General features: G+C 42.2%; 1 protein-coding gene across 1 annotated transcript in view; it reads right to left on the reverse strand.

The window, feature by feature from the left end:
* SPRED1 (sprouty related EVH1 domain containing 1) overlaps positions 1-26,094 on the reverse strand; it is an 81,992-nt gene extending 55,898 nt beyond the window's left edge. The window contains exon 1 of the mRNA XM_060273263.2: positions 23,966-26,094. Within this exon, the coding sequence (XP_060129246.2) occupies positions 23,966-23,997 (32 nt within the window). The 5' untranslated portion in view covers positions 23,998-26,094. The remainder of the gene's footprint in view (positions 1-23,965) is intronic.
* Positions 26,095-27,580: the final 1,486 nt, after the last annotated feature.

A 27,580-nucleotide genomic window follows, 5' to 3' on the forward strand; every position in this document is an offset into this window, starting at 1 on the left:
AAAGCTACATCCAGTAAATATCCCATGGTAGACAGCAGGAAACAACCTTGTGCAGCGGAGTCTCTGAAGATCAGAAAGCTACCCATGGGAATAACAGAAAACAGACCACAAGTTCACATATACTTATCAGGAAAGGTGTCTTAGCCCTGCCTTCCCAGCCTCAGTGTGAACACTTCCCTGAGATGAATGTCTTCTTACTTACAATAGAGAAACTGAGAGCCTCATATTCATGTTACAGTCATACCTCATGTTGCATCCGCTTCAGGTTACATCTTTTCAAGTTGCGTCCCGCAGCAACCTGTAAGTACCGGAACGGTTACTTCCGGGTTTCGCCACTCGTGCATGCGCAAAAGCGTTAAATTGTGCTGCACACGTGCGCAGATTCGGCACTTCTGGATGCAAATGCTTTGAGTTGCAGACGTACCTCCAAGACGGATCACATCCGCAACTCGAGGTTCCACTGTATTCCTTAACTGAGAGCTGCTGAAACACTACATCTTCCTGTGGTGGCATAAGGTCATATCACCTAACTTCCAGTTTACACAGAAGCCCAAATTGTGGTTCTTCCCAAAACCAAGTAAAGAGCTAACACTAGTTTTGGGAAGAGTTCTTCCCATGTGCTCTGGGGCTTCTCAAATCACCCTGTCGTACCGGGAAAAGTGGTGCTGCAGTGCTAACGTGGCTACTGAACATAAGTGACTCTAATGTTTCCAAAGTGTTTTTCTGCATAGAATCCCTATCAGGTATGAACACAAAAAACCACAGATGTATACAAATGCAATGGGGGGGGGAGAGAGAATTTTTCTTACTCATTGGGTTTAGTCCCATTAGGAATTCTTTTGTTGAATAAGGGTGCAATAATCTAACCAAGGCTGGTCTGAACTGGACCTCTGGGCCCTTCTACCCAAGTAACAAGTGCCTGAGCTATTGACAACTTGCAGAATTTATCCTGCTGTTGCCTAGCAACTCCTGTTACCAAGGAGCTCAGTTCAGCTGGAACTCTGTACATCCCCCGTCCAAGAGTATGCGTATAAACTGGCTTTGCTCTGAGCAACGAGAGCATCACTGTGGTCACCTGGGAAAGCCCTCATGGTTTAAGCTGGCATAAGCAGTAGGCACATGGCAGTCACAAGAAGGTTATATCCTGTCCCATAAACTCTGGAATCTACTACCATATCTACCACAAATAGTGTCCCAACATTCTTATTTTTTCTCTCTCTCTCCTGTTTCCCCTCAATCTCATCTACCTCTGGTTCAAAGAATCATAGAACTGTAGAGTTGGAAGGGACCATGAAGGTCATCCTATCAACTTCCCGCAATGCAGGAATCTCAACTAAAAAGCATCCATGACAGATGGTCATGTGAGAAGGAGGAACTACTATTTTGCATGCCACCTTTCTCGAGTCCTGGTTCTTTTGTGTTTTTCTTGCACCAAGGCTGGCTTCCTAAGACTCTGCCTCATAATTCCTGATTAAGTGACTCTCTGCCACTGGTCTCTCCCCTCTGCCTTAATAACTAAGTACACAGTCCAGGCAATGGGTGAATGACTCTCCTCTATACAATGTTCTTAACCCTTTGTATTCTGTAGTGGTGTTTCTAAAAAAAAATTTTTTATTTATAGCCTGCCTTTTTCCTTCACAGGGACTCAAGGTGACTTACAGCTAACATAGAAACAGCTAAAAACATAGAGAGAAAAGCAATAATTAAAAAACAAACATCAAAAGAGTTTTTGTATAGATAGATAGATATTGATATAAAGAAGTATTCAAACGATGCTCCAAGCTGCAAAGCTGCTTCTGTTGCTTCTAACTCATGTTATATTGGCATGTTGTCACCTTTAAACCTTCATTAATTTATAAAAACTACAATAGCAGCAATGCTATTCCTCTGGATAAAACACACTAATATTTGTTTGTGCTAAATCTTCCAACATAAGCAAGATTATCAAAGCTAATGCAATTTTGCCTGTGTGCACAACCATTGTCTAAAGATCCCAAGAATAATATTGGTAACTCCTCAACATTAACTTTTAAGTGTGCAAGGCATGTTTTCATGATACATGTGGACAGACACTCTAGCAGATCTGCTAACAGTGTGTCATAGTAGTCTTTGTACCTTGGGCCCTGCAAAATGGTTAGCCTGACCAGGGATTGAACTGCCATGGGTAGAATGGTAGTGCTGGTCAGATAAAATAAACTATTTACTAGGCTCTTCTCATCCAAAATATACCACTGAAGATAATGCAAAAATTAACCAGGCTCTGAGAATATGGGAATGTAAAGCAACATGAAGATTTTTTTTGAAGAATTAAAAAAGGTGTTTTTTTATGCATCTGTACAGTACTGAGAAATTTCAATTTGGCAGAACAACTGAACAAACAGCAAGAATGTCATAGGAAATGTGGGCTTGTGCTTATGCAAAGTGGCCTCTGTGGTTTAAATTGATTCACACACCCATTGCTGCATGCTCCCCCACCCCCCGTGTCACATTCCACACCATTCTGGAGGGTTGCACAATATTAGGAGTTTTCCAGAGGGTACAGAAGGCTGCAGAGAGAAGTACGGTAGGTGAGGAGGCCCCATAGCACAAGTAGAGTTCTGCAGTACTGTACTTCTTTGGATTCTGATACTTAACAGCAAGGCAGATTTTTAAATGTAAAGCAGAGGTGTGTGGCGGAAAATTCCTACGGAAATTTTTCTGTTTCATAAGTTCATGAGTAACAATGGATGGATTCTAGCTGCAATTTTTTTGGGGGGGGGAGGCGGGGTATTCTTAGGTCATTTCAAAGTTCTTAGCTCCGTTTACTAAATAAAAGTATATTAAACAGGCCAAATTAGTTTGCTCTTATAAAATGTTCAGGTGCTGAGGTTTTTTTTCTGACACAAATCACCCTAGTTTTCATAGGAAACTTCTTCTAATTAAATCTACTCCCTGCAAACCACAACCCAACCATCATAGGTGTACGGTTCATAGGGGGTATACCCTTGGCATAGGGGCCTCACTCCCAAACATTTTTTTGTTCCCCCCACAAGGATCCCTCCCACAAGAAAAAGAAGGGGGAAGGAATCATCATGCTGTGGTGAATGCTCTGCCCAGCCTAGTGCCCTGATAGGCATGCAAATTGCCCATCTCTAGTCATCTGCTAGCTCATATGATAAGTTAAAGGGTGATAACCGCCTCCTCAGCTCATATACACAAATCAGTTGAGGATGAAGCAGTTTGCCTGTGCTAGCAAGAGTGTAGGGTGGGCTGTACCCCCTATTGGCACGTGTCCCTGGAAGACTCAGGCCAACAAAGGTTAACCAGCCCTGGCATAGTCCAAAAAACATTGCTGCTCCACAAACACAGGCCAGCAAGAGACAGTTCCAATGAAAAATATAGCACTTGTCTGCACCTCACTATCTGAAAAGATATCAGTTTTAAAACCTTGTGGCCAATAGGTCTACTCCTGGGTACAGAAACAGAGGACTGTATCCCAGTCCCAGAAATGCCCCTTCATGATTTCTTAACATTGACAACTCCTCTTCTCTTTGCTTAGCAACTAGGAGGAAAACCTACTTGTCTAATAGTTAACTGGCTGCACAATATTGTTACATAACATTTCTAAATCTATTCTGTACTGTATTACCAAAACACTGCACTTTAACACTAATAAAAGGAGGTTTTGGTTTAATGCTTCTGCCTAGTTCGATTTACATTAGGCTGAACTCCTGATACTTCAGTATCAAATGGCACCTTTGCCACACACACACACACACACACACACACACACACACACACACACACACACACAACCAGCCTTAAACACCACACCCACCCATGTTCTGAAGGTCTTGGGAAGATGAACGGTTTCTCATAAGTGGAGAGATTTTAAAAATACTAACTTGAACATTTGGCCCACATATTACATTTCCCAAGTACTGGCAGAGGGTATCCATGCAAGCTAATAAGATTTCAAAGTATTCTGGACATGCATTTACAAAAGCAAAGGACACTGTCTGCTGGGAAGGGTTTCTGTGTGAGCTGCATTGAATTGCACAAGAGCTCCAACTCCCATCAATATAAAAAGGGAACAATATGTCTGTGTGTCGCAATGTCGCAGGGAATGCAAGTGGGTCATCTAGGTTTAAAACCCAATTCTGCCACTAAGCTGACAGAATGCATTGCCATCACACTTCTTATCCTTTCAATAACTCTACAAACTACTGTTTTATTCAGAGGGCTTGCAAAGCAGGTGATTCTGGTATAATATGCCTAATAATATATATTTATGAAAATATTTATACTTGGTCCCAAAAGGGATCCCCGATGATCAGTCCTGTAACAAATGTTTCACAACACAATGCTCCACTAACAGAATCTCAGTTTGCCACAGCAAGCACTCACATCTCGGAAGGTGTTTTTCTCATGGGGATTACATGTCATACAGATTTAGTCTCAATGTATCTTAATACAATTACATTAGAAGAAGACAGCTATCTGATGTAGGAAACGGGGAGGGGGGTGTCAAATTCTGGATGTGTGCATTTCGACACACTTCAACAGGATGCAACAGACTTTAAAAAAAATCCACCAGGAGAAATTACTGACTGCATTCTGTATCAGCAACCCACGCAAGCTGACTAATGGAGTTATATTTGTCTCATAAGATAGTTAGTTCCCCATGCTATCTAATGGCTGCAAAACGGAGCATGAATAGCAGTAGCAACCATGAGAGTGAACGGAAGAGATGTTCTATTCAGCAGCCATACAGTCCATACTGTACTTACAAGGCTTTTTTTTTTCCAGAGGGAGATTTTAATCAGTTCCTGCTTGCAATGCAAAACAACAGCAAGTCTAAATCTACTCCAAGAAATTTGTAATGCAAAGATGAATAAACTGTTACTGAGAAAAATGAGGGCTAATTCTGTAAAACGAAAGAAAGAAAGAAAGAAAGAAAGAAAGAAAGAAAGAAAGAAAGCTTATCTTTAAAACAAAAAATTAAAATTAAACTGTCAAGTTAAAAAAAGTCATTGAGAATCTTTATTAAATATCATTGTTTTGATATTATATGAATTGGCTTAACTTTTGTCCTAGAAACCCACTGTTTTCATCAATGCAACAATGTTTTCCTTGTTACTCTGTCTTTTTCTATAGCTCTTGCACCAAATTGTGAACCTAAATGCAAGAATTCTTGCCAAGTTGTTCTGTTATAACCAAGTAAAGTCATTGGTAGTTCCAGTGCTAAATTTATGTACAAGCTAAACATGCCTGATGGTCCATGGGGTCACAAAGAGTCGGACATGACGAAACAACTAAACAGCAACAACAAACAAGCTATAGCTTAGGGCCCCATTGGGGGTCCCAAAAAAAATTCAAAGGGGGTAAATCTGGATGTACCTTTCCAAAATATAAGATAAAAAACAAATAAAATAAAACCTACATACAGCAACAGTGTTTTGTGTTGTGTAGGCTCCTATGATTTAAGTAATGGGCCCTGCCTGCTAGCCTGCTCCCTAAAATATTCAACACAAAAAACAGTGACAATTTGTTGTTGACAAAGGACAGCTGGACATATAAAGAGACCCATTACCTTCAGTTGCTTAGGGCCTCATCGAACCTAAATCCGGCCCTGGGTAGTTCCAATGCAATGATGCAAATATTAATAACAATATATTGTTTATATTTTTAATTAATATGATAGTAATTGTGTCTTTAAAATTACTGACTTTCCCTCCACTATTACCCTGCGCCACTCCTAAAATCTATTAAACAAGTGCAGTCCTCCTTTACATGTTTCCCAGCATCATTTAAGCCAGGCATCCCCAAACTGCAGCCCTCCAGATGTTTTGGCCTACAACTCCCATGATCCCTAGCTAACAGGACCAGTGGTCAGGGAAGATGGGAATTGTAGTCCAAAACATCTGGAGGGCTGAAGTTTGGGGATGCCTGATTTAAGCTGTCAAAAATAGAGAGTGACAAATAAAATAAAGGCAAATATGGAGGCAGGACTTGTGCAAATATAGTGGTATCAGAGAAAGATGCATGGGACAGTCATCTAAATGTTTAAGAATAAATCACTGATCACTGGCACAGGTACTAAAATGTGATGCAAAAGATCTGCCCTGAACAACTACGGTAACTGTATACTGAACACTCCCTGTCCAGAAACGGAATTTGGAACACTGAAGTCACCTACAGTACATATAGCATCCTATATTGCGTAGTTGAAACAAAATACCGTGAAAAAATTCATTCCAGCAGCACCTTAGAGACCAACTAAGTTTGTCATAGGTATGAGCTTTCATGTGCATGCACACTTCTTCAGATACACTGAAACAGAAGTCACCAGGCCCTTATATATAGTGAGAGGGTGGGGAGGGGTATTACTCAGAAGGGTGGTTGGAATGGGTGATTGGCTGATAGGTGTGGTAAACCTGTTGATGACTGTGAACAACTGCAATTGGTCTTACAGGAAAAAGCAAGGGGTGAGATGGCTAAAAATAGCTTTATCATGTATAATGAGATAAGAATCCAATGTCTCTATTCAGGTCTCTCCATGCTTTTCAGTTTGGTAATAAGTTGCAATTCAGCAACTTCTCTTTCCAGTCTATTTCTGAAATGATCCCCATTGCCCAGGTTTCCCTGGCTGCGGCTTTAAACAAGCATGAAAAATAGCCTGGCTAATCGTAAGGCTTTAAAAACTCCGGTTGGAATGTTCGTTTTTTACTTGTTTCTATTCCCAAAATATTTTGAAATATCTTCAATACAAGTCAGAAACCAAAAAGAGCATATTGTGGTACACTTCTAAGAAAAGCAATATATTATATGCAAAGAGGAAGAAAACACATAAGAGCCATATGACACATGATGCAGTGGCAAATGAACACTTGCCACAGTGTGTACGTACGTCAGGGAGCATGCCACAATTCTGTGAAGGTGAAGCACTGAAGCACATTTACCCCCATGTGTTCATCGTGCACATAGATGTAACCTTTTTTAACAGAAGCCTCTTTAGACGAAGAAACAATGTGTAAAGCAGCCTTAAGAAAGGTGAGCTACAGAAATATGTGATTCAGATGTGCTACTATGTTGCCTGATTTAGCTTATTCCTAGAATGGCTTTGAAGCAAAGTATTAGCAGTCATTGGTGGAAAAGTCCTCTTCCCAGTGCCCTACACTACAGTGGAACGAACCTCTATTTGTGACCATAATCCATTCTGCGGGTCCGCCCGGAGGCTGAAACAGGTCGCTGGGAGAGGCACCGATGTGCGCAGGCAGCGATTGCCCACTTTTGCACATGCACAAATGGCGGCAAACCCGCTGGTTACTTCTCAGTTTGCTGCAGTCGCGACTTGGAAGGACAGTAAGAAGAGGCAGTGATAAGTAGAGGTTTGAATGTATTGGAATAATTAACAGATGTATAAACCCCACCATCTTTGCATCTGCCTTCGCTCTCTAGTCTCTTGCAATACACCTCCCTTAGAATGAGGGATGAGGCAGGAGTGAGAAGCATGTTTAATTCCAAAGGCATCCAACAGTTTTAAATAACCATCCCCAAGTCTGGATCACAAGGCGCAAAAACACTTCTCTGCCCACACAAGTGACATGCTTTTTCAAGGCCTGGAAAAATACATACCTCAAGCCTTAAAAATTAATCCTCCCCTCCTCTTCCTACCAAGTAACATAAACCCTAGACTCTGCCTCTTGGCAACAGTTCCTACAAACTCAACCAGCCTCTTGCATGTCCTTCCCCTCTCCGCTGCAATGGATAGACACAATGCACTATTTCTTTGCCAAACACCATCTTGGCAGATACAACCTCTATTTTATTTTGTCTTTGCTATTTCTGTGCAAAATCAGGCATAAGGCAGCTATATTTTAATGAAGGAACTCATTAAAAAATAAGCTAAGCACTTTCTTAAACTGAGCTACCTTCCGTCTGTGAAAAGGAGTTCGATGTAGACGGCAAATGCGTGCACCCTGCCCTTCAACTCCTCCTTGATTCCTCACATCCTCTATTTCAGTCTCACCGTCTTCAGTGGCTGCAGCAAAAGGAAATGATGGAATAACATCTATTCCATTAGCTCCACTGAGAAACCAGCTGCCTTTTGCTCTGCCCCCAAAAGTCTCCTAGCATCAGCTATTCAATCAGGCTGCAAAGTATTGGAAGAGAAGGAATATAAGGCTATTCCATCAGGTTTGCTGAGAGAGACCAAGTATCTTTGGCTCTTCCTCAACTGTCACCTGGCAGCAGCCATTTCATCAGGCTGTTTCAATCCTTGCTGATTGTAGTAAGAAACTGTAAGAACTGATTATTGTGTTTGCTTCTCTCATCCTCCCTCCCCGGTTGTCTAGTTGAAATTTTACAAATCTCATATGATTATATTGTTTTGATATGGATTTCATGTTTGCATGAATGGCATTCCCTGTTTTCCACATAAATTATAGGTTCTCTCTCTCTTTCTCTTTTTACAAATGAAATCATGACTACAGCCTGTTTCATGAGGGTGCACTATCAAATATTTATCCAGCCATGTACTGCAAATTACAAAAGACTAATTTGGAACAACTGTCTCCAGGCACCCCCTTTAACTGTATTAACTTGGGTATTTTTCCTGCCATTCCTTTCGTCGTTGTCTTCTGTGCTAGCATGAATTTTAAACATCACTTCTGTGTATTGAAAAACAGTATCATTTTCAAGGAAAAATGGATTTGCTCAAGGAAAAGTAGAACCACACGTCCAGATCCTATCCCTAATATAGGGACAAGGAGCAAGCATACACTTCTGTAACCCAATCTGATGTCTGTTGGAACTGCATCTTTATTGATATCTGGTGAGCAATGCAGTTCACAATATGCTATTTTTAAAGATACTTATTTTTTAAAAATGAAAACTGATAATGTGTGAAGCCTATTGGATGCAGTTGTAAGTGAATGATGTAATCTACAAATTCTAAACTCGGCCAGAACTGTGCACTAAACATGCTTATACATACATAAACAATCTGAGACCTTTTATAGACATTTAAACATTATGGCTAGATGGATATCAATGTTTGACCTGTAGAGGTTTACTGCTTTCCCACTTTTTCAGTTTTATAATTTTATTATATATTCTCTGTTTCATACTTTTCAGAACTTGTACATAAAATTTGGGATTTCTGCCGTGTTATATAATCAATCAATGCACTCTTTTAAAAATGTGCACACTGGTATATTGGCTACTTTAAGGCTCACAGACTAAAGCTGCTTAGTTTGTATTAAACTCTTTATTGAACAAATACTCACATTGAATGAAATAAAAATAAAATGCCGCTTATATCTGCAGGAAAGGACAACCAAAATTATCAGGGAATTGGAAAAACCTTCCTATCTGGAAAAATTACAATGTGAGACTTTTTTAGTTCAGAAAAAGGAAAGAGGGAGGACAGGATGAAGATGTGTGAAATTACACATAGTAAAAAGAAAGCTGGTTTGGAAATGTTTTTATTCCTCTATCATAATACTTGAACCCAGAGTCTTCCAATGAAGCAAAATGGCAAAAGACATTTAGGACAGCCACAGAGAGAAGAGGTAAACTCTCACAGAGAGAAGAGGTAAACTACAGAATTCACTACTAAAAGATGTAATGATGGCTGCCCAGTTGGATAGGCTATCGTTGGCTAGATACTACCTCCACTCTCAGTAGTATACCTCTGGGAGCTAGTTGCTGGCGATCATGAGAGGGGGAGGGCTCCTGTCTACAGGTTGGTCATTGTGGGGACAGAATGCTGGACGAGAAAGGCCTTTGGTCTGATCCAGCAGAGTTCTTCTGATGTCTGAATTTGGTTTTAATTCATTAGTATCTCTGAGACATTGTCTCAAATGAAGAAAATTTAATGAATGACCCAAGAGTGATTGTAAATCACATTCTGCATCATTTCCCCTTGCATTCTCTATTTATCACTCAGATCTTGGGATAGGTGTGTGCTGTGCAGATAAAGAGCTTCAAGGTCATATTTCTGCTCTAAATGAATGAATGAATGAATGAATGAATGAATAATGTACCACACAACCACCTCTCATTTATGGCAGCAAATGTTGTGTAAAGAAGCCACTGAAATCTACACAGTTCAGAAGCATGTTCTAGCTTCCTTTTATTACCCAGATATCAGATACCCTTAGAATATGGCTAAAGTTATTGTCTGCATTATTTGAAGAGCATGGAAACTATTGTATTAACATGACATCAAGAGATAAGCCAAACTGCCAACAACACTTGCTCACTTCCATGTTCTCCTTAGTCATGGTTAGCCAATGACCACGGGGTATTCTCAGGACTTTAGCATCATGACAGTTGCCAAGACACATCTGAACATTCTGAATCCACTCTGGTTTGCAAGGAATAATATTTATAATAGTTAACAGGTCTGGAACTGAAAGGGGCACATGACTTTTGCCCAAGCACTATTGGAGGTCTCCTTTGCTACAAATTCATTGATCGCTGCAGATTGCCTATCTTGATTACAGTCCGGGAAGCTTTCTGCTAATCAATTCAGACACTTCAGCCAACGTTATGTACATTGTAACAATGAGCTTAGCAATTTGCAACAGAAGCAAGTTGGTGGGTGGTTATTGCTGCTGCCCTTCTCTCAGGTGAAGCACATTCCTTTATGGTGGCGGCATGCGCAACAAGTGTTTTCTTTAGGTACTGTTACCATGCACATAGAACTTAGCATATGAGGGGCTGCATTTTTAAAAACCGTGTGTCAAAAATGGGTCTCCGTGCTTGCATTTTGCAAACTGAACACAACGGAACCTATTCTGGAAATATCTGCAGCAGAAACAGCATAGGGAACTCCCTCCCATCCAAGCTGCTCTGTAGCTGTAGTCATCATTTCCTGGATTGTAAAAACAAACTGAATTATTACAAGTACAATTTGATCCATTACCTTCCTTTTTGTAACTAATATTAGACTGTAGGTCCTCCACCACGTTTATCTAAGGTTTCCCCAGGAAGATGGACTCTTCCTGCACTATTTTCCACTGAATAGATACCATGTAGAATCATGAAGTACTTTCTCACTATTGTGTATCAGGAACCTGTTTTCTACTTGGTGTTTTCCCATGTCACCTAGCCAGTAAGATGAGCCATACTGGCAGACTCCTTATATTAACTACACATAGTGGCAGGAATACAAATGTGCATTGTGTTTGCATGCATATCTTGTGAGGGTTTGTTTGCACATTTAACATGCTCCCTAAATTCCCCCCTAAAAAAAACCCACACAAAAATGCCTTCACATGGCAGACATCTGAGGCCAACTGTGCAAACTTCACGACCATTTTGAGTTTCTTTTTCTACTGCAGTAAAACAACCTAATTTAAAAACCAAGATGTCATATCAATTTCACAAAAAGTTTGACTTTATCTTTTAATAATGAGCTTTATTTAGTACCAAAAATAGTGGTTTTAATTAGTAGTACAAATGTATCAAAGTATCAAAATGCATCCAAATCGTAGTAGTAGTACAGTATTTATTTATTTACATTACATTATGTAACAGTTGTCATATGTAAAACACCACTGCATTGCTAATTATAATTCTAAATTTTGATTTCTAATTTCAAAAACCGTTTATTACTAACTCTTCACTCGTGCATCAAAAACATGGACTTGTAATCAATTTTGTGTGCTGCTTGCCTCGTGGCATCATTAGCATTTTTGTTAATGATAGTTTCCAGAGATGGTACCAAAATCTCTGTGCTTCAAACCACATCATAATATTAACATTAACATAACCATAACACTAGTTACAGGTAGGTAGCCATGTTGGTCTGAGTCGAAGCACGAAAGCTCATACCAAAATAAAAACTTAGTTGGTCTTTAAGGTGCTACTGAAGGAATTTTTTATATAACCATAACATTAATTAATAATAGGGCACAACTTAATGGAAACGATGCATTCACAAAAATAACAATGCGAAGTCTATACAGTACGCAGCAGTGGGGCAGAGTTTAGACAGAGGCTTGCTCTGTAGCTTTAAATACACAGCATGCTGCATAATTTGCATGAAAACCCAGGGTAAAATATCATCCACGCAACACCGTTCCAGTGAACTGGTATGGCAGCGGCAGCATAAACAAGGACAGAAAGTGTTCGGCCACAAAGCAGGCAAATATTCAACAGGAACTACCATCGCCCAACATGTGCAATGAATGCTGGGAGATGCAGCAGCAGAGGAAGTTGACTTAACACCCCCCACAATGATTGATTCATGCCCGGTGGAAACAAAGCAGGATTATGCACAGATAAACAGTTTTCATTCCCAAACATTTGATTGCATTCTGCATGGATGGCAAACACATAAAGGCAACTCAAAACAAAACTTCATGAAAAAAAATTAAATGCTTGTTCTAGTCCTTATACAGTGGACGCTCGGGTTGCGAATGTGATCCGTGCGGGACGCACATTCACAACCCGCAGTGCCAACTCTGCGCATGCGCGGGTTGCAATTCGGCGCTTCTGCACATGCGCAAAGCGCCAAAACCTGGAAGTAACCCATTCCGGTATTTCCGGGTTAGGCGCAGTGCGCAACCCAAAAACACGCAACCTGAAGCACCTGTAACACAAGGTATGACTGTATTGGCTATGGCTTAGGGCAGGGGTCAGCAAACTTTTTCAGCAGGGGGCCAGTCCACTGTCCCTAAGACCTTTGGGGGGGGGCAGACTATATTTTTTTAGAGGGGGATAAACGAATTCCTATGCCCCACAAATAACCCAGAGGTGCATTTTAAATAAAAGCACACTTTCTACTCATGTAAAAACACGCTGATTCCCGGACCATCTGTGGGCAGGATTTAGAAGGCGGGTGGGCCAGATCCGGCCCCCGAACCTTACTTTGCCTACCCATGGGCTTTAGGGGGCTCTTGTTGCCAGAAATACGTTGCTGGAGCTGCACAAACTTAGTAAGACTCTGGACAAACACAGTCCAACGATTAGGAACAAGGGTTTGGCAGTTACCTTTACAGAGTTTCTATTTTTAACATTCTGCAATCCACTGAGGCCTTAAAATTGGAATGGATTTAAAAATACTTTAAAGACATTCTCTTGCTATTACTAAATTTAGCCTTTTTTGTAACCATTTCAACGTTCAAATGCTGACTCCTTTAAAAATTGTCTCATTCATCTCACCAATACTGCGGCAATTCCATTAAAGGTCATTTGGGCATGGAAGATGGTATCTTGTGCACAACCGTTCTCATGGATAAGACAGGGAACTGACCACCCCCCATTTCCACGCACCAATATTAGTGCAAAATCTGTACCAGCTCATGTAAAAAAGCAAACCATTAACCAATCCCGTTCCACAACTATTAGACAGTGCATTTTTAATGTACTGTCTCAACTGCTCCTAAAAAGATCAGGCACAATACTATGTGTCCTACTTCTACCTCTTTCCCACTTTAGAGGTAATTTCCCTGCCTGATCTCCAGAGAAATGAGGCAGCATGCCAAATCTTGGTTAAGAGTGAACCGTAGGCTAGCCTTAAACATAGTTAACACTGGTGCAAAGGGAGAACCCATTTTCAAAGAGAGAGGAAGAGGGGAGATTTTATTAAATAAAGCATAAAACATTTTGTGAACGGATAGTTCTCATGGTGAAAAACATTGTGAGATGTGCGACAAACACATGTACATAATGTAACTGTAAAACAACTTTTGACAGGTGACTATGTGTGCTGTGTGCTGCTATCTAGCAATAAAGCACGTTACCTGTTGCATAACGTGTTTTGTGTCTTTTTGAGAAAGGAGGAAAAGCAGTTATTCTGCAGCAATCCTCTACCTCAGTTATTTGCCATCTGCAAACTCTCCAACCACAGCAATATCAATTAGCATATCAGAGGACTGCACAGACTGTATAAATCCAATTCCATCTAAAATAGTTTTCGTTGGTAAGCAGCTTTTATGGGCAACTTGTTTTTCAGTGCCCCAGGCAAATGCTTCGCTGAACTTATTTTTGCAAAGCCTCCATTACCTGACATTGGCTTGTTAACTATGCAGACATTTTCCTATTACCATAGCAACATTGCAAGAGCACTGAAAAGGTATGTGTGCTTCGTTTCCAAATAATGTTCAAAGCCTTGATAGTAAGGTAACAAATGATAAATTCTCAGTTTGAGTAGTTTAACCAATACAAAGCAAATAATCTAATTTGTGTTATGTTCAACTTTTAAAGGCTCACTCTATCCCCTATAAATGAAGTTCAGATGCAGGGGCAGTAGAGGTCAAATTATTAATATATTTCACCTCACTAACAGTGCAGGGTTTGTTTTAAAGTGTGAAGTATGCAGAGTTCCTCTCGGTTTCTACAGTACTTATCGTAACTGTGCTCAGTAACATAACATCTATAAAATACAATCAAAATATACACTAAAACTCATATAATACAGAAGCCAAAATGAGGAAAAGGGTATAACCTGGTCACAAGAAAGCTAAAATAACCTAAGGGGATAAAACATGTTCCAGCCACCAAAAACAAAGCAAAACAAACCCAAATATTACAATATTAATATCAATATTACAAGGATGTTAAAAGGATTAAGATGGAATTAAAAGGCCTCGGACAATAGAAGGGTCTTTGCCTGACAATGTAAATACTGTACATTAGTGAAGGGAGAAGAAAGATATCTGGGGGAGTGGTCCATAACTGAGTAGGGCTTGTTCTGCCTCCACGCCCTCCAAACATCAGAATGAGAAGGCACTCAAGGAATCATTAATCTGATATTTTGGTTCTCCTACCCCCTTAAAAGCCACATGTTAAAGATGCATCATCTCATTTATAATGGGAACAATCCTGCAAAAGTTAAGCACCTTTTCAGGCAGTATGCTATGAAATTCATCCCCGAAAAATTTTGTGGTGGTTACGGTACTGGATAGCTTTACAATAGGAATAGGCAAATTCATGAAAGGTAAGTCTATCACTGGTTAGCTATGATGGGTATGTTCTAGCTCAGGGATTAGCAAACTTTTTTTTAGCAGGGGGCCGGTCCACAGACCTTGTGGGATATATATATATTGGGATGAACGAATTCCTATGCCCCACAAATAACCCAGAGAATCATTTTAAATAAAACGGCACATTCTACTCATGTAAAAACACGCTGATTCCCGGACCATCCGCGAGCCAGATTTAGAAGGCGATTGGGCCGGATCCGGCCCCTGGGCCTTAGTTTGCCTACCCATGTCAGGAGCATCGTGCCTCTCAATACCAGTGCTGGAAATCACAAGCAGGGGAGAGTGCTGTTGCTTGTGGGCTTCCCACAAGTATCCGGATGGTCTCTATGAGAACAGGATACAGTATTGGACTAGAGGGACCTTTGGCCTGATCCGGAAAGGCTCTTCTTTTGTTCTTAAGGATTTTTACCCCCGTTTTGCATGCTTTCAAAGAACATACGTCTGTGCATGCACAGGCTGTTTTCACACCCGGAAAAGGGCAAAACAAGGGCAGGGGATGGAGTGGGAATGGGATGTAACTGGTGTGCGTATGCACGCTCCGCCGACATGCGTGACGGCTCAGAATGCAACCCCCGCATAAAACCAAGCTTCCCTGTACGTAAGGCAAGAACAGAAAAGGAAGTGAAATGGCAAGCTGCAAATATAGTGGTACCTCTGGATATGCACACCTCTAGTTGCGTATCCTTCAGGATGTGAATGTGGCAAACCCGGAAGTATTTTTCCGGGTTTCGTCGTGCGCGCATGCGAAGTGCTCTACCGCTGCGCGAGCATGCACAAAAACAGTCCGTTTGTGGAAACCTCGGGATCCAACTGGAGCTCCGGAACGGATCCCGTCCGCAACCGGAGGTACCACTGTATTTTCAAAGAAAGGTCACAAAAGCTTAAAGATAGCATAAACTAATTCGCAAAACACACACACACACACACACACACTCAGTTTTCACCAGCAGCCATAACCCTAACATCAACTTCTACTGACCCTGCAAATAAATTGGGTGGTGGTATCCGGAAAGGTACAGGGAACCCACAAAGGGCCATAGCATACCAACTGCAGCAATAGCTCTCCATATTATAGCTGGATAACTACTGTATAAAAAAATGAGATTGGGCTAGATTTAGATGCAATACCTAAATAAGGTTTCATGCTATGTTTGAGCCCAAGCCTTCTTGCAAATTGTGATTTGAGGAATGATGCAATATAACACCATTAATAAAAATAATAAAAAGAAACCAAAGCAGTACATACTAGACTGACAGATTTGCTTTCCAAATGGAAAATTAATTTAGCACAGAGTTCCAGCAAGCTTGCTGACACAGCTAAAGAAGTATTAGAAGGCCAATAAATTGTGACTACTAGCTATCATATTGATCAGTGACAGGTTTAGAGTGCAAGCACACAAGCCAACAACATAAACCCCCTGTCATTGACAACACTGTAATCTTAATTCACTCCCATCCTGCTAATATTTTTGTCAGTGCCCTCCATAGAAGCCTGCAACCAAAATTAACTTCATAATTAATTAACAACATAAAAAACTAACTTCAGAATTAATCTATATAATTATCTATGTGTACACATTATCCGTTTAACATGTGGCTAGGTCAGGTTCCCCCCCCCCTTTTCCATTAAGATCAAAGCTGGTTTTGGGGGGAAAGGCATTAAGTGCAGTACAGTGGTACCTCCGGTTGCAGACAGAATTCGTTCCAGAGCTCCGGTCGGATCCTAAGGTTTCCGCAACCAGAGGTGCCTGTTCTGCACACATGTGTGGTGTGATAGAGCGTTTCTGCGCTTTTGGCAAAACCCAGAAATATACTTCCGGGTTTGCCGCATGCGTATTCTGAAGGATACGTAACCAAAGGCCACATAAGTAGAAGTACCACTGTATTTCTTTAAGAAGAGAAAGGACACAGGAGGGATCTGGATGCAGAATAATTGAAAATGTGCACATAGTCCAACATAAGTAAAAAAAAATCCAACTCAACAAAATATAGCCTTTATATTGACAGACCATTAAGTCATAAGGACAAATGAAAGAGCTGTTGCCCTATCAGCTGATTAATATATCCACTGAACCAGACTTCCTTAATTCCTCCTAATGGGCCAGAATTATTTTTAACACTTTGGTATATTCAAATCAATCCCAAAACATTTTAAAGCTCTAGTCCTTTTATTAGCTGACATCTGTCCAACATATTATGTTGATGGCAATGTGAAAGAAAGAAAGAAAGAAAGAAAGAAAGAAAGAAAGAAAGAAAGAAAGAAAGAAAGAAAGAAAGAAAGAAAACACATTTGTTTCTTACGTTATGTCCAGTGCTTACTCTAAGAAGCTCGGAGCAACATACTTGGCTTTCCCCCACTCCCACTGTAAGCTAAAGACTCCTGGGTAGAAAAGTAGGGCCAGTCACTGTTCCTAATCTAAAAGCACCCCATGAGATTGACAGTTTGGAGAGCAAACCCTACACATATTCAAATGGAAATAATTCTATGTTGGGCTTTTTAGAATTGTATAGAGCATAGTGGGGAAGTTAGATTGCCCCGTTCTTGCTGCCAAGTCCTTGTAGCATCCTTCTGCATAATCACAGTTCTTAATGGTACAGGAAGCCTCAACAGGTACAGAAGGCAGTGTTGGAAACTCATACGCTAGGCACCTTAAACCATGGTATCAATCACCAAAATGGAATGTCTAGTTGCCATTTTGGGGCCAGACAACTCATAAGTCGTATTTTTCCATATGACTTTTTGGTTCCTGAAATTTGTGCAGATAAAATATCACGGACAGAATTCTACAGGTTGTGTTGTTAGTGTGTAAAAACAGGAAAGATCCAAGGATCCCCAGGTATGCACCTCTAGATGGTGCAGACATGATGTGCCATCCTGGTGCCTGGGCATCTTCACTGGGTGACACTTGGCAGACAGCCAAGTGTAAAATGCGCCTGGTGCCTGGCAAATTTTGAAGCTCACTCTTCCAACACAAGAATAGCTGGGCCAGGCATGGGGATGCAATGGGAGGGGGCAAGGCTAGATGGCACATGCCTGCTCTCCTCATATAATTCTTCTCACATGGAGGAATTGAGCGCCCAAGCTGGGCTTAAGTTCCACAATGTTGAACAGAACTTACTTGTTAGCAAGTTTGTGGACTGCAGCTTTAATGGTAATTTAAATGCTATTGTGGAAATCTAACACTCATATTTGTCACACCACACTTCTATCTATCTATCTATCTATCTATCTATCTATCTATCTATCTATCTATCTATCTACTGTATCTACAGTGGTACCTCGACTTACGAAGACGATCCGTTCCATGGCCGTCTTCGTAAGTCGAGGTTTTTGGATGTCGAACGCGTGCACGGAGAAAAGACTTCCGGGGGTTGTCGACTTTGGAAGTCGAAACCTTCAGAAGTCGAAGCGTTCGGTTGTCGAGGTATGACTGTATCTATCTAGCTATCTATCTGGAACGTTAGGTTATGTTTTAACTGATACTGCTTACTTTAAAGTCCTATGACAATATTTGAGACAAGTTTACAAAAATCATCACAACTTACCCTATACCGCACAAAGATTTTATGGGTTACAGGGATGTAGTGAAACAACTTGAGGAAAATACTGTATCTGCTTAGAAAATGGGAACCAAGCAGTAATAAGGATAGGGATGTTAAGTGAAAGGTAAATAAATTGTGTAATTTACACACCCCAAGCCCTTCTAAGGTCTGCTTTGAATGATTCATGTATGTACTTATTTAACCACATTATGTGGTAGGGAACCAAGACTGGATTATTGGTCAGTACCTGATGTCTTGTAACCATAGGTATTCCTAGAATATAGTGCTATTTTTTTATTTTTAAAAAACTGAGTTCTTATGCATCCACGTCAAATTTGTAGGCCACTGGGTGCCTGAGTTCCTTCTATCTCCAGACATTTCCACAACCTGGTGCAAGCAATGCAACAGCAGCTGGTAACATCTACAGAGTGTGCACACACTCCAAACACTGGACAATTACTTTAAAGACATGCAATGCTTCAATCTGCTTATATCTGAAATTTAAGAATGTTCACGTCTACCCTAGATCACCACGATACTGTACAGTACTATGTACACTTAAGCCTCACTGAAATCCAGTGGCCAGTCTTGCCTTTTCTCAGTCAACCCAGTGATAATTTTTAATCCTTTCTACAATTCATTTTTCTGTGTCCTTTTTCTCTAGATACCATTTCCCCACTTATCCTCTCCTAATGAATTATTCCTCTGTTTGCAATTTTGCATTTGCTATTCACTGGGGAAAGCTCTTTTGACAAATCATTGTGTGCTCCTCATTCTGCATTACATGCAGTAAAAATAACTTAGCAGTCATACAACTCCTTCTGTACATCAATAAGAGAGATCCAACGGAAAAATTAAAATAATTCCATTAAGGATTTTTTTTCTATCATGAAAACTTCTTGCAGATATTATTGTTAGTAAGCACAAACACGGACACACACATTCTATACATGATGCAAACAAAAGGTCAGTGTGCATCTCTCTCTCTCTCTCTCTCTCTCTCTCTCTGTGTGTGTGTGTGTGTGTGTGTGTGTGTATGAATGAATGTAATTTTCATATATGACATTAAAGGATGTCTCCATATTGAATGAGAATCAATGTGTTTGCATGGTAGATTTTAAAGACTAAATCAGTCTTAAGAAAAGGACGATCACAGGTATGCCTTTGAATATAAGCTTCACTGGGCTTCTGTGGCATCACAATCCCCCCCGCCCCCCGCAAATGTACAACATGCATTTTAATTTTAATTTTAATAACAAGAAAAACTGGAACATAATAGCAAGAAGACAGCATACTGGGCACCCAACAGCATGCAAATATGGCCTGCGAAAGCTAAACTACTGTAGTCCCAAACCAACTACTGTATAAGAAGGATTCAAAAAGACTCCTGGTTGCAAATCACTGAATTGCTTGATTTACCATCAGAGCCTCAGGTTTGCCTGCCTCCTCTCTCACTCCTCTAACAAGCATCAAACACAGGATTTTGGACCTTGCATTATAGAACTTGCATTTCTGGTGGGTTTCATCTTGCAGGATCAGGGAGAAACCTTACATTCAAATGCAGACAGGTTCTGTCTGTCCACTAGTTGCTTTCTATCCAAGGGAGTGGCCAAGTCCTGGAACCAGGTGCAACCAGGGTGGAATCCCAAGCACCAAGTAATAACCTCTGAACAGTTTCCAAGAATGATTGGGGGAAGAAAACAACCACAGAGTTTCCGTCTCTCAAACAGTGGTCTATGAAGACAATATTTTGGTATCATAATGTCTGCATGAATATTACTTTTAGCATACTGTATAGGGAGCAATCATTACCTCCATTTATTTATTTTACTCAGGTGGCATTTTCTGCGTGACTCCCTTTGAAATGGCATGCTTAATAAGGGATCTGAACAAAACTATATACACATACATTACAGGTAGGCCCCATGTCAACTTATCAAGCACACTTCAGATCTGCAATCCCATGCATATACTGTAGTTACTTTCCCTAAAATGGCATTCAACAATGTTCAAAAAGTTTAAAGACCTGACCTATTGAAATGAAACCTAGTATCTTTCTTTTAAAATGCAAATGAACGTGACAAAACACAGTGTCAGGTCACTTTAGAAGCAAAAATATCCAACATTTATTTGCAAATTCATGTGGACAGATATCAAACTACTTTCTAATTAATGAAGTGATTAGTCACTAATATACATCTTGCCATAGTAATTTGGTCCATCCAACAAGCAACTGAAAAACTAGGACTACAGAAGACTTGGGAGATATGTATCTTAAAAACAAAACAAAACATGCTAGAGAAAGATGAGGTAAACATGCTTTATATAATGCATAGTATTGTGAAACCATGAACACTTTTTCTGACAGCATACCAGACTAACACACAAACTGGTGATGTTTGTTGTTAAAAACTCCTGGAAAATTGAGTTGTGCAGGTGCAATAACAAAATCGAACCAACGTACTGCTTTCAAAAGAGAAAAATACAATTAACAACGGTCTTGTAATATAAATGGTTGTATGCTGAACACTGCGAGTTGCTTTTTGCATATACAGTCAGACACGCATAACACAGTTAAGGCCTAACTAACTGTACTCAGTATGGACAATATGCTACACAATTCATTAGAATGCAAGGAACTTTTCAAAGTGAAAACTGTGTGAACCGATCCAAACTAGAATTATTGGTTGCCATATTTAAGCATGGATGACTGTAGCCGCAGCCGCAACAGCAGCAGCTGTGTACTGTATTTTCCACCATATCTAGTTCATAAAATCAACTTTTAAAAAACCCTAAGCTAATCCACACAAAGCATAGAAGATCACTTCACTTCCAAGAAGAGAAATTCAAAATGTGACTGGAGAGCCTGATGAGAACACAAGGAGGGAAAAATTGGTATGAATATGTAGATGGGTTCTAGCATTTTCTTCAGTTATGAAATTCCATTTTACGTTATAATCAAATGTTCTGAAGGTGTTTTTGCATCCTAACAATTGAAGAAAACATTTGCTCTAAATTAAATAAATATCCTACGTTGTCCAAAAAGCATAATCAATTGGTCTTTGTATTTATGCTAAAGTGTCATAGAATCATGGGGTGGCATATCAACAGAGAAATACATGCACCAAGTGGCACACAGAAATATATGCATTAACAAAGGGCTCTTCCCCAGCAATCACGTTCAGGCAGCTTTTGTGACTACCGTAATCTTGAGAATGCATTTCAATAATTTTACATTCGACTGGCTTTAAAATTCTTAATGAAAGTTGACTACATAGTAGCCCTTTTATTGTAAAATGCAATATCGAATTAATTATCTTATTAACTTTTCTTCAATTAAAATACAGGGGCTGGATACAGTGTGAATATCAACCAGCAAGGTCTGCAAAACTGCACAAGTAAACAGGGTGAAACATTTTGCTGCTGCTTCAGTTACAGCAGTGTTTACGTCTTAAGCCACTTTCACGTAATCTTGTATTGTTTTAGAAATGCTGGCAGTTTCTGATGTGCCACATTAAAAAAAGGAAGCTAGCTACTAGAAGATTCTATCCTCCACCACCCCCAAAATCCCTTAGTGACACTACAACGTTCCTCAGATTATGGCCTCAATTTTTCTTTTAAAAGCACACTGCTTTTCATATTCTGGCAAGCAAGGTGGTGCTTCTGCAGATACCCTGACATAAATCTGTGCCTTTCTTTTAGAAAAACAGGTCTAATGTGAAAGTGGATCCATGTAGACACAGTGTACTGCACTGTGAATGGCCAGCCAGGTATTTTATGAATGGAGAGGATCACGTGCTCCCAGCACTTCCCCTAGCCGATATTTCCCACATAACAGTGTCAACAAGCAGAGAGCAGTATTTTTCGAGACGAAAATCCAGAAAACCCTAAACCTCGAACATACTAGGCTCTTTCTACCTTCACGAAAATTTCCCATTCCTTGCAAGCCAAGTTCAGTTGAATGTCAAAGGTGGCATAGGTCTAATTATTATTATTTTATGAATGAAGACTGTGGTATGCAAATTAGAGCGATTCACAAAAAAGAAAATATGGCGGCCGCTTCCCTCTCGGTTCCACGGGCACTGCAGCACTTCATCTTACCAAGTAGCTCAATACAATGTTTTGTACTTGTTCCTGTTGCAGTTCAGGATTTGTCCTTGTTATATTATGTGATTCTGGCTTAAGAGTAAAGCCATTCATTAAAAAAGAAAAAGCAGAAGCAGAAACCTGTTCCTTTCAAGATCCATCTTAAGGAATTAAGGTTTTCTATGGAGGAATGTATGCAACTGACAAGTGTTCCCTTCTCCACCAAAAACCAGTATTTCCTCCTACCATTCAAATTATTTGCTACAGGCACTGAAAAAATAATTACCGTGTGATAATTCTGCCAGAAGGGTGCTTTTGCACTATAATTGAGCCACAACTATTGCAAAGTATGTTTGAGAAAATGACTAATTCACAACTCATTCTTGCAGAAAAGAAAAACCATTGACAGGGCAGGATGCAGGAGTCACAGGCAGCGTCAACATTTTTCATTCTTTAGAAGAAATGGGAAAGTTCAGGATTGTTGACATGACTACCATTTCAGAAATTATATATTTCATAGCAATTTTGAAGGCTACATCCATATATATATATATATATATATATATATATATATATATTAAAAAAACATAAGCCCCCTATGGATTTTATCCAAGCTAAGCACGTTAAATATACTAATAACACGTTATATATATATATATAAATATCTTCATTCTATTCGCCATTTAAAGAAGGGGGGAAGGGCGAAGAGTCCTAACAGCTCGTGTGTGTATGTGTGTGTGTGTGTGTGTGTGTGTGTGTATGTATATATATATATATATATATATATATATATATATATATATATATATATATACACACACACACACACACACACTGTATACACACACATACATATCTTTGGGGAAAGGTTTAACACTGTATTTACACTGACTCATCCAATTAAAATCCAGGAACAGTTTCCCTCAGGATGAAGCTCCCACTCACTACTTTCTATAGGAAACATGCAAACGAAAATAGACTCCCCCCCCCAAAAAAACCCGTAGCACGTAGGCCACTGAAAGTTGAGGGTCGAGGGGGGTGGCGGGCGGGAGGGAGACGGAGGGGGCCATCTCCCCAACACACATAGCTAGGCAATTTTTTTCACCATATCCTGGGTCTGCCATGACTTTTCCAAATTACCAAAACAGTCAGATTCCGCGGTGTGTGTGTTTACATATGCAGAGAAAGACACGCATCGGCACGTTTAAAACATATCCGTACGGAGCCAGTTCTGTCAGGAGCCCGAAGAGAGCAGGTCAATGACCGAAGGTGGCAGGGTAGGGGCGGGTGGGGAGAGAGAAATGCCAAGCCGGAGAGACCCCCGACCCCGCCGAGACAAGAAAAGCCGAGGAACTTACTCGTTGTTAGAATTCGCCGTCTCTTCGCTCATTTTTTCCTCACCGTGATCCGATCCGGGGATGGAGCAGCACCGACGCAGCCAGGGCGCAGCAGGAGCTCACCAGAAACCTCACCATTGTTAAACCCCACCGATGCCCCCACTGCACACCCTTCCGCCAGAATGGCCTCAATCCTTGAGGTGGGTCCCTCCAAAAGCAGCAGCAGCAGCCTTCCCCGCCTCCCTCTCTCCTCTTCGCACGGAAACGGAGGGATCCTGTTCTGCCGAGAGTTGGGACTGATTTCTGGTCTGGCGGCGGCGGCGGCGGCGGCGACAGCAATCGAAGCTCTTTCTGGTCTTTTTCACGGGGAACCGGGCAGCTGGCGGCGTCTCAGCTGCAAGCGAGGCTGCCTAGCCGTGTCCTTGTGCCGCATCGGCACCAGGAGCCCACATCTCCCGCTGCTGCAGCAGCTCCTCGACCCTGGCCGCCTCGCTTCCTTGCTTCACCCCCCTCCCCTCGAGCAGGTCCCCCCCGCTCCCCGCCGCGTCCTTCCTCGCTGCCAACCCCCGAGGCAGGACGGAAAAGCACCGCGGCAGAAATTCCTCCGGACGCCCGCAGCAGCAGCGCCTTGCAAACCCGATTTTTTTTTTTTAATGAAGCGCACGGAGGGAAAAGCAGGCGGCTCAAGTCCGACTACCCCGCGAATAAGCAGAGGCAGCACTGAGGGAAACTAATTCAGCCCCAGGCAGGCGAAAAGGAGAGGGAGAGAGGGAGGAAGAGGAGGAGGAGGAAAGGAGAAGGGAGGGGGGAGTTTTAAAGCAGCCCGGAGGTTAGAAAAGGGGAGGGGAGGATGCGTCACGGCTGGTGGCGCTGGAGGAGGAGGAGGAAAGAGGAGAAGCCGAGAGGAGAAGTAGGAAGAGCTCGTCCTTCTCCTCCTCCGCCACCAGCCCTAGCACCCCGCCCTCTCCCCAACCGATAAGGCGAGCAAGTTCAGGAGCTGCTCCCCAGGCCTACCCGGAGCAGCGAAACCCCCCGAGCCTCTCTGTGTGCGCCCCCCTCCCCCTCCTCTGGCTGGAAAACTCGGCGGAAGCGTTGACTTCACGCTCCTTCCGCCGCCAACTCTCCGAGACGACGGACGGGAAAGGAGACCCCGGGCACTTGGGAAGCGCCTCGTCCGCAGGAGCGGGCGCAGAACTTTTTTTTGCCACGGTGCTGGGGAAGGGCGGAGAAGCGCCCCCCCAGGCGGGCTACGTTGCCTTCCCTCGCGCTGCTCTTTGCATGCGGCTGGCGCCCCGAGCCCCTTCACTCGGAGGAACACGGCCGCCAAGAGCCCCGATTCCCTCCCCTCTCTCTGGACAGTCGAACAGCACAAACTTGCTTTTCCTTCGAGCGCGCGCGCGCGCGCGCTTCAAGGCCAGCGGCGGGGGTTTCCTTTGGCTGCTCATTCGCCGCCCCTTAAATAAATAAATAAGCAAATATCGCCAATGTTCCTTAAGTTTGCACAGTAAAAACCCCGAGTTATGGCGCAAAGGGATTTTATTATGGAGGCCACGCAAAGCTCGCTCTGCTCGAGACTGGATGATCACCCGAGGAAGCAGGTTCCTCCCAATTAGAACAGTGGGAAGCACAAGTCGCAGCAAAACCAAGTCGGTTCTCGGGTGGTTTGCTTTCCACGTTGTGCATAGAAAGAGGGGCTCTTCCAAACCGAGGCCCTGAACACCTCCTGCCCCTACTAAGGAGTCGCTCTTTTTTTCTTCTTCTTTGGCTGGACTACCTCCAAGGAAGAACAGGAGGAACGGAGAGAATAAATGACCACATTCCCAGCCCGCCGATTTCTCCTCCCGAGCTCCCACCATGCAAAACTAGTTTCCCGAAAGTAGTTCCCTCGCTCGCTTATTTTCAAAGAGTTGCGAGTGTCTCACACGCGCACCGCGGAGGGATACGCGGAGTTGTGCACAAGGCACACGCGCGGGGAGGGGAGCGAGGAGAGTTAGGCGCGAGGGCCAGAGAGCCAGCCCCGCTGCCGAGCGTCGGGATGGCTAGCGCCTACATAAGAGAGGGAAGCAGTTGGAGCCTGCACAGTGCAAGGCGCGCGCATTTCCCTCCGTCCTGCGAAGTTGGCTCTCCCCGTGGCCGCCTCCTCTTCCTCTTCTGCAAAGGAAGGGCTTGGCGCGCTCCGCTTTTAGCACCCTCCGGGCACGAGGCGTGCAGCTGCTTACGCACGCTCCGTTCTAGAACTCTGCGCGGTGGAAGCCAAGGGCGGCGGACTCGCTTCGAGTTCGCAGCCCTACGGTAAAAGGTTGCATTGCTTTGAAAGAAAGGGGGGGGGAAGCTTTGCATTGCTGCACCTATTGAAGAGAGGAATAAGTGGGGGTGATTGCAATAACCCACTTAAGGTCTGACTCCTGTGAAAATCCTGCCTTTTTTTCTGGCAGGGGAAGGGCTAGCAAGGCCTTGTTGTGATGATATCCCTTCTCCCTGCGAGGATTTGACTCCTTAGGCATGCATTCATCTCTTGCCAGCGTTGCAGTACCGGTAGTTGTTCACCGATATTTCTTTGCCTCCCCCACCCTCCACTAGTTAAGGTGGCAATCTTAGCTGTTAAGGTGCCACAAAACTATTGTTTGTACTGCAGCAGATTAACCTGGCTACCCATCTGGTAATTGTTGGATTTTATAAAGGGATGAAATTGTTAATTTAAATGTAGCCGTTGCAAGAGTGGTAGCTGCGTTAATCTGTTGCATGTTCACAATGCGACGGTCCATTTTATACAAGGGTCCCTTCAAAGTGGCAGCCCCAGTCTGGTTTCAACGCATTTGAATTAGCAAAAGGGTGACGTTAAGTTGTTCTCTTGTGCTTCAGATGCTGCCTCCTTGTGTCACATCAGGAATCCCAAAGGCAGCATCCGATGTACCATCTTTGCAAGAAAGGCAGTACCAAAGAGGCTTAAGTGAATTCTTAAGACACTCCTGTAATCTGGCCTCTCTCATTGCTTTTGTTGACATCACTTTTTTGTGACGGTGGTAATGGGGGCAGCACAAGTCAGAAGTACTGTAACTCCTATTACACTGGGGAATTGGAGTCCTCCTAAGTGTGTGTAAGATATAATAGCATCCCGAAACTGTTGCTACTTTCATAATGCAGAACCTGGACTTGAGAGGCACATTGATACTGATCAGCCACACTTGCCTTTGATCCCTCCCCTCCTCCGCCCCCTCCTTTTATGTCCCTTTGGAATTTACATCACTCCTAAAGAATTCCCTGCAGCCTTTCAGGTGTGAAGATGGAACTACACAGCCCCTTCTTGTGAAGAACTGGCCCCTCCAAATCCTCTTCATCTCAGTGGGCAAACTCTGCAGAGGGTAAGACTGCAGGTTGTAAACTGTGCAGTGGCTTAAAGCATGTGGTGAAGGGAAACAGAAGCTGCAAAAACAAGCACCTACATAGCAACACTGACAAGACATCCTTACAGTGTTGCTGGCAACCTTATTGCTGCACACCAGTCATGAAGTTTCCACCTGAAGACATCTTTAAATTAGCCATTCAGACAGCCAGAAAGAGATCTGCACACATTCTGCAGTGCACTATGGTCACAACTTCCAGTGCGGTGTCACTTTCTGCAAACTCTTGATTGGT

The sequence above is a fragment of the Zootoca vivipara genome, chromosome 1 (genome assembly GCF_965207765.1).
Source record: "Zootoca vivipara chromosome 1, rZooViv2.hap1.1, whole genome shotgun sequence".
Lineage (NCBI taxonomy): Eukaryota > Metazoa > Chordata > Lepidosauria > Squamata > Lacertidae > Zootoca > Zootoca vivipara.